This window comes from Mytilus trossulus, chromosome 10 (genome assembly GCF_036588685.1).
Source record: "Mytilus trossulus isolate FHL-02 chromosome 10, PNRI_Mtr1.1.1.hap1, whole genome shotgun sequence".
Classification (NCBI taxonomy): Eukaryota; Metazoa; Mollusca; class Bivalvia; order Mytilida; family Mytilidae; genus Mytilus; species Mytilus trossulus.
This window is the reverse complement of record NC_086382.1, coordinates 47,388,161-47,401,659: the sequence shown is the minus strand read 5'-3', so window position 1 is coordinate 47,401,659 and position 13,499 is coordinate 47,388,161. Positions and strand designations below refer to the sequence as shown.

Genomic DNA, 13,499 nt, shown 5'->3' with positions numbered 1-13,499 from the left:
GATCTTAAACAACTGTACCCGTCAACCGGATACCACACAAAGCTTAAAATCTACTCGCATATTTCATGTTCACCAAAGGAACTAATCAAAAACAATCTCAATTAGTTATTCAAATTTCTGCATCACATGCGTAGCTGACTAAAGACAAAATAAAGAGTTGAGCCGAAACATTTTCGTTTCAGAAAAATAAAAACAGAGGCAGTAATGTTTCCTTTGACAAAACAAATAATCCATTATTTCCTGAAAACGTAAACAGAACAACGATCTGTTTTTGTAGTTATCAAACAGCTTGAAATGATTGACAAATCCTGATCTACAATGACCATTGTAAAGTTCTTGGAAATCTGTATGAATTTTTATTTACCGAGAGGTAAATTTGTTTAAGCTAATGACAGGTTTGCGACGTCACAAGTCTACAAAAGTGTTAGTAAAAATAAAAATCTACTCTATCGCCCTAAAACAATTAATTGAAAGATTATACAATAAAATATTTGGTGACCCGGAAACCTTACGCCACGCTCTTTTGATCGAAAATGGAGAAATACAATGTACTTAACTATACATGTTTCTAAATATTACATAAATTTAAACAAAACAAAAAAAAAACACTTTTTTATGGAATACTACAATAGTAGTTATAATTTCAAACGTTTCCCTATATGCAAAATGATAGGGATTTCATGCTCAGTCATAATTCTATTGGTTTACAACATCATAGAAGTCTTATATATCAGTGAATCCAATTCGTTCAACACATAAAAAATAAAGCATGTCACACCTGGCCTTGCGGTCATAAAACTTTCGAGTACGAATATTGTTCTCAGACTCAGGAATCAAACAATGAAAAACTCGATTTGGCTTTTCGACCACAAATAATTTACTCCGACCTCTGATTAAAGTTTGATGACCGAGACTCGAGTTGTTCTATTTAGCTTTAGATTTTGATTAAAAATTAAAGATACAAAATGTTTAAACAAAACTGCAATACAAAACACGTGTTAAATCATTAGCCACACTAACAAAATACGATAACGTATGAAATCAATAGTCGTATAAAGCTTTTTTGTCAACTTGATGATATGAAGGTGGCACATTGGGTGACGGGTATATTTCGTAGGCATCAAACTTGATTCCATCCTGTAATTCGGCATCTCCTTTTCTTTTGCTAGGACCAACTGACCTACAAAAGAAAGTACATAAATATTAAAAAAATGATAGCCTTTTTAATGGATACAGCATGTTTTTAATCACTAGTTATATAGCTGATAAAGAAGACTAAGAAACATAATGAAAGCAAGCCAAATCATATATTTTATTGATCATTTACTTGAAATCTGAAAGTTAATATAAATACCCGTGCGTATGCTTAATAATAACTTCATGTTAAACTTGATAAGCTAATCTTATAGCGTAAATACAACTTATATTTTAACTGTATCATTTTGCATATTAATATAAAAAGATATTCATCAAAAATTGTTTGTTAAGTAAAATCTTTTTTATTTAAGTCCACCTGTTATATATTTTGCTTTGATACTTACTTTGATTTCTTGTACCACTTGAATAAAAGGAAAACGATGACACAGATGATAACTAGACCAATAACTACCCCTACCAACCAAACTAAACTTGCTGTAGTTGCATCTGAATCGGTAGAGCATTCTGAACTTGTAGAACTATGGCAGCTACCATCAACAACACAAATATCAGACTGCAATTAAAGTTAAAAACATGTATACTGTTGTTGATAGTGCATATGACTAATAAAGACTCGGTCAAGTAAGAGCTTCTACACACAAAATACTAGCTTACAATCGAGCCCATTTTGAGTAATAAAGGTACTATTTTTTTATATACAAGAAAAAATCAAAGGAAAAAGAAATATCACCTCCAAAAATTTACGGATTATAGGCATGATTTTAAATCTAATATTTGCTCCTCACTCCAAACGTCTTCCACAAAATTGAATATACATAGACTCCGGAAAGGAAAGTTTATAATAAGATAATAGTCTGGTGTCAAATTTTGGAAATTTCGAAAAAGGCATTTACTTAATAGTTTATCAGATAAAAAGTATTTTTACCCTTAATTGACAAACGACATTTGATCCATTTGTCGTACATGTATAACACGCCGAATCATATGATGCAGTTGCAACAGTATCACTGTATGTCACGCCATCGTTTGTCACAGAGACAAGCTGGAAAGTCAAAGTTGAGGAATCTGTTGACCTTTTCTTGCGACGTTTAGATCCGGTTGTCAATGGACATTTTACTTCTCCGGCGTCTTCCAGTACACCAGCGGTAGTAAATGATGTTCCAGTGGAAACCAACTCATTATTCACATTCTATTAAACAAAATTATTTAGTACTTTCTAACAATCTACCTAAGATATTCTACTACAATATCAAGTACACACATAGTTTACCCCGCCGAATGTTTGTGCCTGTAACAAGGCTTGTTTTTTTAATCGTAGTTCATTTGTATATTTTAGATTTAGGTGTGATGTCGATTTTCACTGAACTAGTACCCATTTTGTTAAGGAAAATCTAAAGCCCACATCAAGTACCATTAGTTTCTCACTGTGACGGTTTTCTGTCCTTTGGTCGAGTTAGTGTTTGACACATTCCCCATTTGTATTCTCAATATTATTTGTCTCTTCATGTTCGTAAAATTGAGGCAAATAATATAGCAACAGCTTGAATTTTTATTCTATTAGTTCCCAACTCTCATGATAAAACATTAATCAGGAACCAAAAGAACGTTGTTAGAAGATGGACCTATTAATGATTGCCTTTTTTCATGAGTCAATGAGATATATATATTTTAAAGAAAAAAGTGTTTTACTAAAACAATAATCTAAATAATGTATCAAAATAAGCAAAATATACAGTAATTCGAAATACAGTCATGCTTAAAAAACTTCGATCAAACTAGGTTTAAACGTTTTTATACATAACACAATGGTTTTGTTATCACTGTTCTGACTTTCTTTTTTTAAAGATTTATCAACATTTTATTCATCTAAACAATCATAAACTTATACTTACATTTGCAGTTTCAATACGGCAAAGTAGATTAGCTGATTCATAAAAGTTTTCACCATAAATTGAGATATGTCCGCATGAGCTAATTGATTTATCACAAAACGATTCATCCGAGATTCTTTTTACTACATCAGGACCTGCAGTCATGTTTACTCTACAATCTTTACCCGCAAAGCCCGTATAACAGTTACAGATTTCTGCAGAAGAAAACAGCATACAAAACATAAATGTAATCAATAGATGCAATCAACATTTGTTACCATTCTCTTATATGTTTTCTTCAATCGTTTATTGAAGAACTTCTAACAATACGTTGCATACTTTTGAGTTTTCACGTTATGTAATATTGAGGTGCGATAGAACAACATATGAGTTACACGTTATTTATTTTATGAAAGTCACAGCGTGTATGTTTATTTTTAAACTATATCATAAATGATTTGTTATACTGTCTGATCATTTAAATACACCTTTTCTTGTGAAATGAAACTATGAGGATATAACTTTTCGTTTTTTTTTTATTATACATGTATTGAAATGATTTAACGAAATCTATATTTAGCGCAATCAATAAAACATGACAATGCCACTAAAAACCCATAAATTTCCGGAGTTATTAATTGGACAATAATTATAACGGAAAGTGGAAGTTTTCAAATATGTCAGGAATATGAATATTGTTTGTGAATAACTAAAGAGTTATTGTATTTAATAAACATATTTTTTCTTTTTAAATATAGTATAAATTCATAAAAAATGTACTTTTACCGACGTAAATATAGATAAAACCTTTTATCCTGATTTAGAGTAATTTCTCGCAATTTGATTGGCTGATATTGTCCTGATAAATTTCAGTACAATTTTTTATTACGTCAATAGGAATTGTCTCCCTTATTTATTACGTCAATTGGGATTATCTCCCTTCTACCATTGACCTAATAATTATTTTTTTCAAATGAGTTGCTTCATAGTCCTAATATTTTAATTTTTCACAGTTTTAAATTAAATATCTAAAATATATTTGGTTGATGTTGTCATTATATTGAATTTAAATATAATAATATGTAATATAACAAAATCAGGATAAATTCGTTACACAGTGTTCAATTGTCCTAATACGGAATTTATCAGGTCAATAAAATTGTCCTTAATTTTCGTATTAGGACAATTACACACTGTGTAACTAATAATATCAGAATCAAATAAAATGAATTCCTCTAATGACACCTTTAATTTTATATGTTGTAAAAGAACAACTACATAATAATACTGTTAACCGAAATTATGTTACAAGTATTTCATTACGTTACAATGGTTTTTTATCATTATAAATCCAAAATCATTTCTTCCTTCGAGTTAATGTATTACAATATTGAAAGCTTATAACATACTTTTTATACAATCTCCATGTTTCTTTCCTTTATACTTGCAGTCAAAAGGGCAGACATTGTCATCAATAAGTTTAGCTACGCTATTGTCATCCTCCTTCCATAAGGTATTATTTGTTCTGACTTCGTTCGCACATTCTGTTTTTAACAGTTCAAACGAATCGTCCATGTATTCGTCCGTTCCAGAAAGCTATAATTAAAAATTTTGATCTATTAAAACTTGTTCATCATACATTTTAGTCTTTAGTTATCTATGTTGTGTCATGTGTACTATTATTTGTCTGTTTGTCTTTTTCATATTAGGCCATGGCGTTGCCAGTTTATTTTCGATCTATGAGTGTGAGTGTCCATCTTGTATCTTTCGCCTCTCTTTTTTTAATTTGCAATAACGTGATATTTCTCTCGAATTTTTATAGTGGTTGCCATTGCATTTTTTAGGAATGTTGTCAATTTTTTTACTTTGTATTAACAATATGTTTATTCTATGTGCTTATTTTTAAAAGCAAACAAAAAATGAAGCAGAAAACGAAGCACTATTTTTTGTTTATAAATTGCTACGATATTATTCATTTGAGGTGCATTGAAATAAATCATACTCACAATTCATATTTTTTATTGATATATATATATATATTTATAAACGTTTCAACGTTTCAATATTGAAATGCCTAGTAAGCTAATAGCAAATAATATACTCGCTTCTATTTGCTTAACAATAACTTCCTATTTTTGCAAGAGAAAAATATTCGTCATCTTGGTATCATAAAAAAGAAAATGTGGTATCATAGCCAAATGAGACAACCCCAACCAGAGACCAAATGACATAGAAGTCAATAACTACACCGTACGAATTTCAACAATAAACCAAACTTATATAGCGTTATTAAGGTCGCATGTCCTGTAAAACAAACACCAAATACCCTACATTTTCAGACACAAAGAAAATTTGTTCTTAAAATGGGTAAGTTTTCGATAATTGCCGTTTTAATGTGTTCTACACTTGATGATATTTAATTATAGAATTTGATGGTAGATATATCCGAAAATATCACTCAAACACCCAATTATCATGTAGTCCGTAATACATTATAATAAAAAGTAAAATCACAAAAATACTGAACTCCGAGGAAAAGCAGAAACGGAAAGTCCCTGATCAAATGACAAAGTCAAAAGCTCATAAACATTAAACGAATCGATTCCAACTGTTATATAACTGACTTGATACATGCATTTAATATTACTTTAAATCTGTCATATACTCGTACCGGCATATGTCAGTTTTTCAGTTTCGAGCCGAATATGTACTTAAAGATTCTTGAAAGCGCATATGATGTTCGCCAAAAATATTACACAATAAAACTTTCATATAATGTTTATCTTTATATAAAGATGGAATTCATTTTATAACAGCGAACTAGGTAGGTGTTTATGTAACGCACTGATGAGATTATTGAGTTATTAGTATGATTCCTAAGGTACAACATTTGTCAGAATAAGTTATTATAATTTGTAACTCTATGGTTTTTTCATGTCTAAACAATGTGCTTAAATGATGCGCACTCTAAAAAATTTCAGATGCTTGTATTTTAGTAATCTCATGATACTTTATCTTCAATTTATCGACACTGATAAACATATTATTTATCAAAGATATGTGTAATGTATATTATCTACGTACCTGAATGTTCTGAATGCAATTTGTAATAGCAGCAGTAGTATTGACATTTGACAGTGATGAACAGGCATCAAATAATACAGACTGTTTAAAATTATTATTACATGCATTTTCTGCACTGGATGCATTCCAACCATTTTTCCAATCCATGCTCTGTTGAGGATAAGGAGAGCTCTTTGATTTTTGTAATATTATCATACGAAACAAATAAACATGAGATACGTAAATGGAAACATTTTAAGGTGAAATGCTGAAACCTAGAAATAAGCTGTTTCCAAATGATTTATTTAAATTTAGTGTCAACGTTTTAGGGTATTACTTACATTATCTATATAAAATCACGATTAGAAAAACATATTTTGTTCAATCTCAGTTTTACCATTTGTGAAAAAGGTCAAAATGTGCATTGTAAATGTTGCCAAAAACATTCAAAGCAAGTTTTCATAAAACATTATTCAAAAAGCAGTATACAATTTTCATTAGAGTATTGTTATTTAATTAAAAAAACAGAATCTCTATTTTACAATTAGGATGAAGAAAACTTACAACTTCTGGACGTTCAATGTATGCTATCTCATCAGCAGATATGTCAAATGACTCTTCGTCACCTTCATCGTCGGTAGAACGCTTCGACCTTACTGAACAAGATTTTTTATTCATATCTAATGGCGGACAAACCGGCTGACTCTCTTTCCAAGAACAATCTACTTCTGATGACAATCCACTAAGTGTCTGACCAAGACATGAACAATACATGAACGACTGGACCATCTTTTCAGTTCTAGTTTTACTGATAAACAGGCTCTCAGTTTCTGGAACACTGAAAATAAGGAAAACATCACGTTTACTAATTTCAATGCGTCCAAAGTGCTCATCTGGATTAACCTTCATCAGGAAGCTCAAATCCAAACATTTGAAATCCAAGGATATATAAGTACCGAAACCGTTGAAGAGCTTTATGACAAAACTACCTAAAATTGATAGCCTGAAGGAGTTGAAACCTTACAAAAAAAGGTTTCAATAAAACCTTTTTTTTTAAATCCCGAAGAACTAACTTTAAACAAAAAAAAACTAGTAAGAGTCAAAAGGAATATGTTTGCTTGATGGTATAAATTTCTCTAAAACAAATATTATTCGCGTTAGTGTTCATATTCCCATATCAAATCTTCATTTTATAAACATTCAAATTTCACTAAGGATAAAACGATTTGTTCTCTGGAAAAGTAACTTAAAGCTAGTAAAATTGATAACTGTCAAAATTACTCTTCTCTGAATAAAAGCGCAATATCTCCTTTACAAACTGTTACTTGAATGTATAGTTGCGTCATTGGCAGTTATATCACATCTTATTATATCTAGAAATTACTTAAATCTGTTTAGAATTAATTAAACAGCTATAAATTTAGAATTGATAAAGTTATCAACCTTTTGTTAAATCAAAATTCATTTAGATATTATTTTTTTTTAAATGTCACTGTTATAGATAGTTAAGGTTTCAACTTTAGGCAAAGTGGCCCCTGTAAGGTTTTGCGGCGTTTTTTATTTTATTTTTTTCTAAAAAAAATCCACTTCAGAACTACCGATCTGTTTATCAGAAAGCATTCAATCAAGATAAAAAACCGTTGCAAAATCACAAAACACCTGAAAGACTTACAACAATATAAAAGGAAAATCACAAAAATACTGATCTCAGAGGAAAATCAATACGGAAAGTCCATAATCACATGTCAATATCAAATAACAAAACGCATCAAAAACGAATAGACAAGAACTGTCATATTCCTGACTTGGTACAGGCATTTTCATATGTAGAAAATGGTGGATTAAACCTGGTTCTATAGCGTTAACCCTCTCTCTTTATGAACAGTCTCATCAAATTCCGTTATATTAACATGATGCGTTAAATAAACAGTCACAATTAATAAAATAGTCAAAATATGGGTACATCAGTCATCATCGCATAACAATTTTAAAAGGGACAATTTAACAGAACACAAAAACATCTATCTACGAACACATAGATTGACTTGAGTTTCTGACGTCATAAAATTTGTATACGTCACATAAATTTGTCGTTCAATGTGCATACAAACAGTTTTAAAATTTACATAGGCAATGTAAGCATACAGAGTTAAAAAATCAAAAGTATGTAAGAACAAATTACAGAAATAGAACGAGATTTAAACTAGTCCAAAAGTTATAGGTAGAATTTATGAGAATCAGAATATAGTTAATTCCACTACGCGATTGAATGATTTTGACGTTTGTAAAAACACTGCATAGTATTAAAGAATAAGAAACATGAATTACACAAAAATCCAGAAGAATTGGCAGGTCTTTTTCGTAGGGAGAGTCGATACAAATTATAGGGTCATTCAAACTTAATAAACTGGCAAAGCATTTATAAAGAATATAAACATAACAACATGAATTACTGCTTGACAATGTGATAAACTAACTGATAACGTTATTTTCCAAACACAATCTTACTGGACATCACCAGCTTATTAATTGTTTCATAGTTTATAGCAAATAGAGTAATAAGTTAGTTTCAATGGTTACTCAACGATAAAATTCTGCCGAATTAAAATTACCTCCATGTTCTTGCAAAATCGGTGGGTTCTTGATAATTGTTACCATCGCGACCTATAAATTCATCGTCATAATTTCCATTCCATGTTCCACAAAGTCCTTCAGTTTCGTGAAGGTCAGCTCGAGATAAGGTAATATAAACATTAAGCATTTTGTTTCCAGAAATCCACACATGAACCCGAGTTCCAGTTGGAAGAACTATCTGTATAAGAAAAAGATTTTTCATTAATGTGGTTTGATTTCCTGCAGAAGTAAATTAATGCCATTAAAATTGTACCACGTTTATAAAGAGAGAAATTTGCAATTATAAATCATTACACTAAGCCATGTTCCAATAGCCTGTCTTTGTATAACAATAAGGAATCTCGAAATGTGTTTTTTTGTATATATTTATTTCCGGAGTAGGTTATATTTGTTATTCTCATGGGATTTTGCCTGATGCTTGGTCCGTTTCTGTGTGTGTTACATTTCAGTGTTGTGTCGTTGTTCTCCTTTTATATTTAATGCGTTTCCGTCGGTTTTAGTTTGTTACTCCGATTTTGTTTTTTGTCCATGGATTTATGAGTTTTGAACAGCGGTATACTACTGTTGCCTTTATTTACATGATTTGAAGACTCCTGTCTGAAAACTCATTTTATGTGTTATGCTGATGACGTCTTTCCTGTGATAACATATTTTCAGATTTTTCTTTTACCTGGGCTTATGTGATTTTGACTAAATGTATATATTATGATCTCTTATTGATGACAGTATGTTGACCCCCATGTAACTTGTATGACATTAATGTTACGAAATGTCCTTTTCAGATCCGAATTTTGACAATAAGGTCGCTTGATTGGTGCTCGAGGCCAAATTATTTAAAAACCCAAAGCTTATAATTATTAAAACAAAATGATGAGTTTAAAGTTTTCTTTGTTGGTGAAAATCGAACGTAAATTATTTGAATACTTTGTCAAACTAATTGATAATCAAATCTCCATAGAGTCTATCAGAATAAAAAAAATATTATGGCACCTTAGCAATTCCATCAAAATTACCAAGAAATTTCTATTGATATCCATTAAACTGATTTGAGTCTAATAATAAAGACTATGTTGTTGTGGTACACTGTGTATTTACATGTTTCTTGTTTTGGTTGAAAATATCAATTGTTGGGGTTATTGTTACTCAGTAAATTTTAAGAATGATCCACTGTGGTAAATTCAGTACTGTTGCGACAATTCACAGGAAGTTAATTCAAAGCTTTTTATGGTCTTTTGAGACAATTCAGTTTAAGTGAACAGATAAATGACAACAACTGTATAATCTTAAAAATCTCAAATGTATGGAAGTCGTCTGAACAGTACTGCTATGGACTATTGACCGAAAGACTGAAAAAACTTAATAATCTATTATTCAGTCTTTTTAGAGCTGATCAGATCAATATGAACAGCTCGGGCCAAAATATTTTTCCTGTCATATATATATAGAAAAAAATTTCATATAAAAAATCTCAAGGAAAATGTACCTCATAAGATCCCCAACTGCTGTACACCTCCAAATATTCATTACCAATGGAGCACCCTAGTCTTCGCACAACCCATTTTGGAGGATTTCCACAACCATAAATGATGAAAACATCCGAAGCTGCACGAACAGCTATTGCACAATGTTCTGTCCATGTGTGATGGCTTTCACGTCGCCTCTGAATCGTATTTATCTAAAAAAAAGTATTTTTATTTGAACAATAATGGCACTTAACATTCATTATGAGAAAGCTCTTCGGACTGTTCCTTTATAATAAATACAATCAAAATTCCAGAGCATTTTGTGCTAATCTACACTTGTTGAAACGCTTTGACCAATTATTTGCAACATTTTAGAAATACTAATATCTAGACTTCTCCCGTCTTGAAGTTAGACGCATGCATATTGGCTGTCCAGGTGGCTCTGTTGCAATATTTAGATAAGGTAATGTCTTTAAATACAAAAATAAGTAGATGCGGTTGGTGGCCGATAAGACAACTCCCCAACAAAGACCAAATGATATAAAGTTTAATGACTATAAACTTCATCAAAGGAAAAACAATAAAAGCTCATACCGGATTGTATAAAGCTTTTAAGGTCGAAAATTGATACATGGAAAACCGCTTCAACGAGAAAACTTACGACATGTTTTTCTCACAAACAATAAAGGAAAGAACAAATATGATTTACAATCATAAACACTGCATTACAGACTCATTACTTTGGACAGACTCATACAGCATCTGGCATTGTAAATCATTTTTGCTTGCAGCACTCTCCTTCACTAACCTGGAAGAGAGGACGCGTTCTTGCATGTAATTAAAAGCTTACAACATCACTAGAATAGAATTGTAGGTGACCTTTGGACGAAAACAATATGCCTTTGCTTCAAATGGTAGTTATAAAAAAAATGCGCTTCGAGTTGTTATCTGGATTTACGTTTACCAACAACACTCAAACCCAAACATATGATAACAAGCTTGTACATGTATTCAAAAACTACATGCAACTATGTTTCATGATGAAAACATTTGAAACAAAATCCAAAGTTCAATGGTCTTGGAATCTTTTTAAAATATCTGTAATCAGGATAAAACACTTTCGTGCAATCAAGATTGTTGTAAGAGGTCAATAAACATCTTACTGATATGTTTGACTTACTTCAATGGGCTTGGTCTTATGCCGAAAAAGGGTAAATTCACCTTCATCATGGAAACCATACCATCTGAAAAAGATTATTAATTTTCATTTTAAATGGACTTGCTGTGAAAAAAGTGTAAACCTGAATCGTGTAGTTATTTTCAATCTCATTTTTTTTGGTATATTGAATATGTTGCATGTATATATTTGACTTAATTTATTCGTTTATTGTAAAAATTGCAGAATTCAACTGGAAATACTCGAAATCTGATAAAAACATGTTTTTATCTATTGATGACTCGAGACATTTTATTGATTTATGACTATTAATCTGTGGTATACTAATGTTAGTTTCTTTATACGTACTGCCAATCAAATGTAGAAAACCATGGATCAGATCCAGTAAAGCAAGACCCATACCACATCCAATAATCATCTGTTACATTCTCATTTACTACACTAATCTGTATAAATAAGCAGAAATTACATAGAAAACGTAAATAATGGTAAGATGGAAAAAATTTGTTAATCAAAAAGTTCTTTTTTCTTAAATACAGTGATCCAACATATATTAACTTATTTAATATTTAATGATATTATTCAATAATGAAGTTATGCATTTTTAATATTGAAATATTAAAGAGACAAACAGTAATAAGACTTTTTATGTTTCTTTGATACATTTGACGTAACGGTGACTCTGTACTCATCATTATGTTATTGTAAATGTTCGTATTCTTGTCTTTTATTTTGGCAAATGTGCTTTGTCTATATGCCTTTTTGTGCTCATTTGTAACATATTTGTTTGTTTTATAGTAGTTATGATTATAACACAATGTTGACTGCTGTATCCCTATTTTTGACATTTTGACATATTATGTCTGTTTGTTTCTTTACACATCGTTGTCAATATAGTGGAATTTGATTTGTCTGTCATACAAATGGGTTTGGCTAGCTATGAAATCAGGTTTAATCCTTTTTTAGAAAATGTTTATACCAAATAGTATGACAGTTGTTATCCATTCGTTTGATCTGTTTGAGCTTTTGCTTTGCCATTTGAACAAAGTCTTTGAATTTTCCTCGAAGTTCAGTATTTTTGTGATTTTTCTTTTATAAATGTGTTAACGTTATGTATATACTCACGCTTATTTCTGGAAGAAGATAATTAGTCCAGACTGAGTCATATGCTGCACTGCTTACTCGAAGTAATAGTTTTGCCTGGTATTCTTGATCTTGAGCAGAATTGGCTGGTAAACTAACACTTAACTTTTGCCATTCTGTATTCGTCTTCCATCCGTCTAAGACCAACCCACATAGTGAAGGTTTTGTAAGCTCTGTAACTGATGAATTGCAATAAGCTGGAGCACCGGATGTGAACTGTTCATTAAAGTCAACCATTTCTATTGTAACATCGCATGCATTGCTAGTACCACCAATACAAGCCAATGGAACTGTTGACCAGACATTAATTTCTGCCGATTGTCCACTAGATATTGACATACTTTTGGGCCACACCTTTACGTAAAAAAAGAGAAAACAGAAAGGAACTTTGATATTAAAAAGATGAAGAAGCAGAGATAATGATGTGATTGCAAAGAGATAGGAGTTACAACACAACTAACCCAAACCAGGCAACGTGTTATAAATTTGATATCCTTTTACGTAAAAATGATAACCTTTATTTAAACTAAATTTGGACCAAATTCAATTATAAATCAGTATTTTCACCTTATTTGGGATACATATTGTTTTGTATACTGTTTACGTTCATTTGTGTAAACAAAACTTAAATACGGTTCGAATAATGTTTCCATACCCACCGTTATTTATTTTATTTTATATGTTTGTTTTTTTAGCAGATTGTCAATTTTCGATTTTACTTTGGATTTCAAATGATTTAGTCTAAATCATCACTGAAGAGCCATTAATTGTCAGATGCTCATCTGATGCTGTAAAATTGGAAATATCAATTTAAATGATAACCAACTGCAAAATATGTTATAGGTTTTTGTCATCGTATTTTAATTCATTTTAATAGATTAATAACTTACATCCATGCCAGCGTAGAATACGTCGCTTTCCACAAAAGAAGCACCATTGGTGGATGTATGTACCCGACCACCACATTTTACCTACAAATAAAAAGAACAT

At 30.8% G+C, this 13,499-nt stretch overlaps 1 protein-coding gene across 1 annotated transcript in view; it reads right to left on the bottom strand.

Moving 5' to 3' along the window:
- Positions 1-350: 350 nt before the first annotated feature.
- The window catches only part of LOC134687957 (uncharacterized), a 38,593-nt gene continuing 25,444 nt past the window's right edge, over positions 351-13,499 (bottom strand). The window contains exons 18-30 of the mRNA XM_063548420.1: positions 13,400-13,480; positions 12,492-12,863; positions 11,715-11,812; positions 11,370-11,433; positions 10,210-10,401; positions 8,705-8,904; positions 6,657-6,930; positions 6,114-6,263; positions 4,439-4,625; positions 3,051-3,244; positions 2,084-2,347; positions 1,542-1,711; positions 351-1,180 (exon numbers count right to left, since the gene is read on the bottom strand). Coding sequence (XP_063404490.1) covers positions 1,042-1,180; positions 1,542-1,711; positions 2,084-2,347; positions 3,051-3,244; positions 4,439-4,625; positions 6,114-6,263; positions 6,657-6,930; positions 8,705-8,904; positions 10,210-10,401; positions 11,370-11,433; positions 11,715-11,812; positions 12,492-12,863; positions 13,400-13,480 — 2,385 coding nt within the window. The 3' untranslated portion in view covers positions 351-1,041. The remainder of the gene's footprint in view (positions 1,181-1,541; positions 1,712-2,083; positions 2,348-3,050; positions 3,245-4,438; positions 4,626-6,113; positions 6,264-6,656; positions 6,931-8,704; positions 8,905-10,209; positions 10,402-11,369; positions 11,434-11,714; positions 11,813-12,491; positions 12,864-13,399; positions 13,481-13,499) is intronic.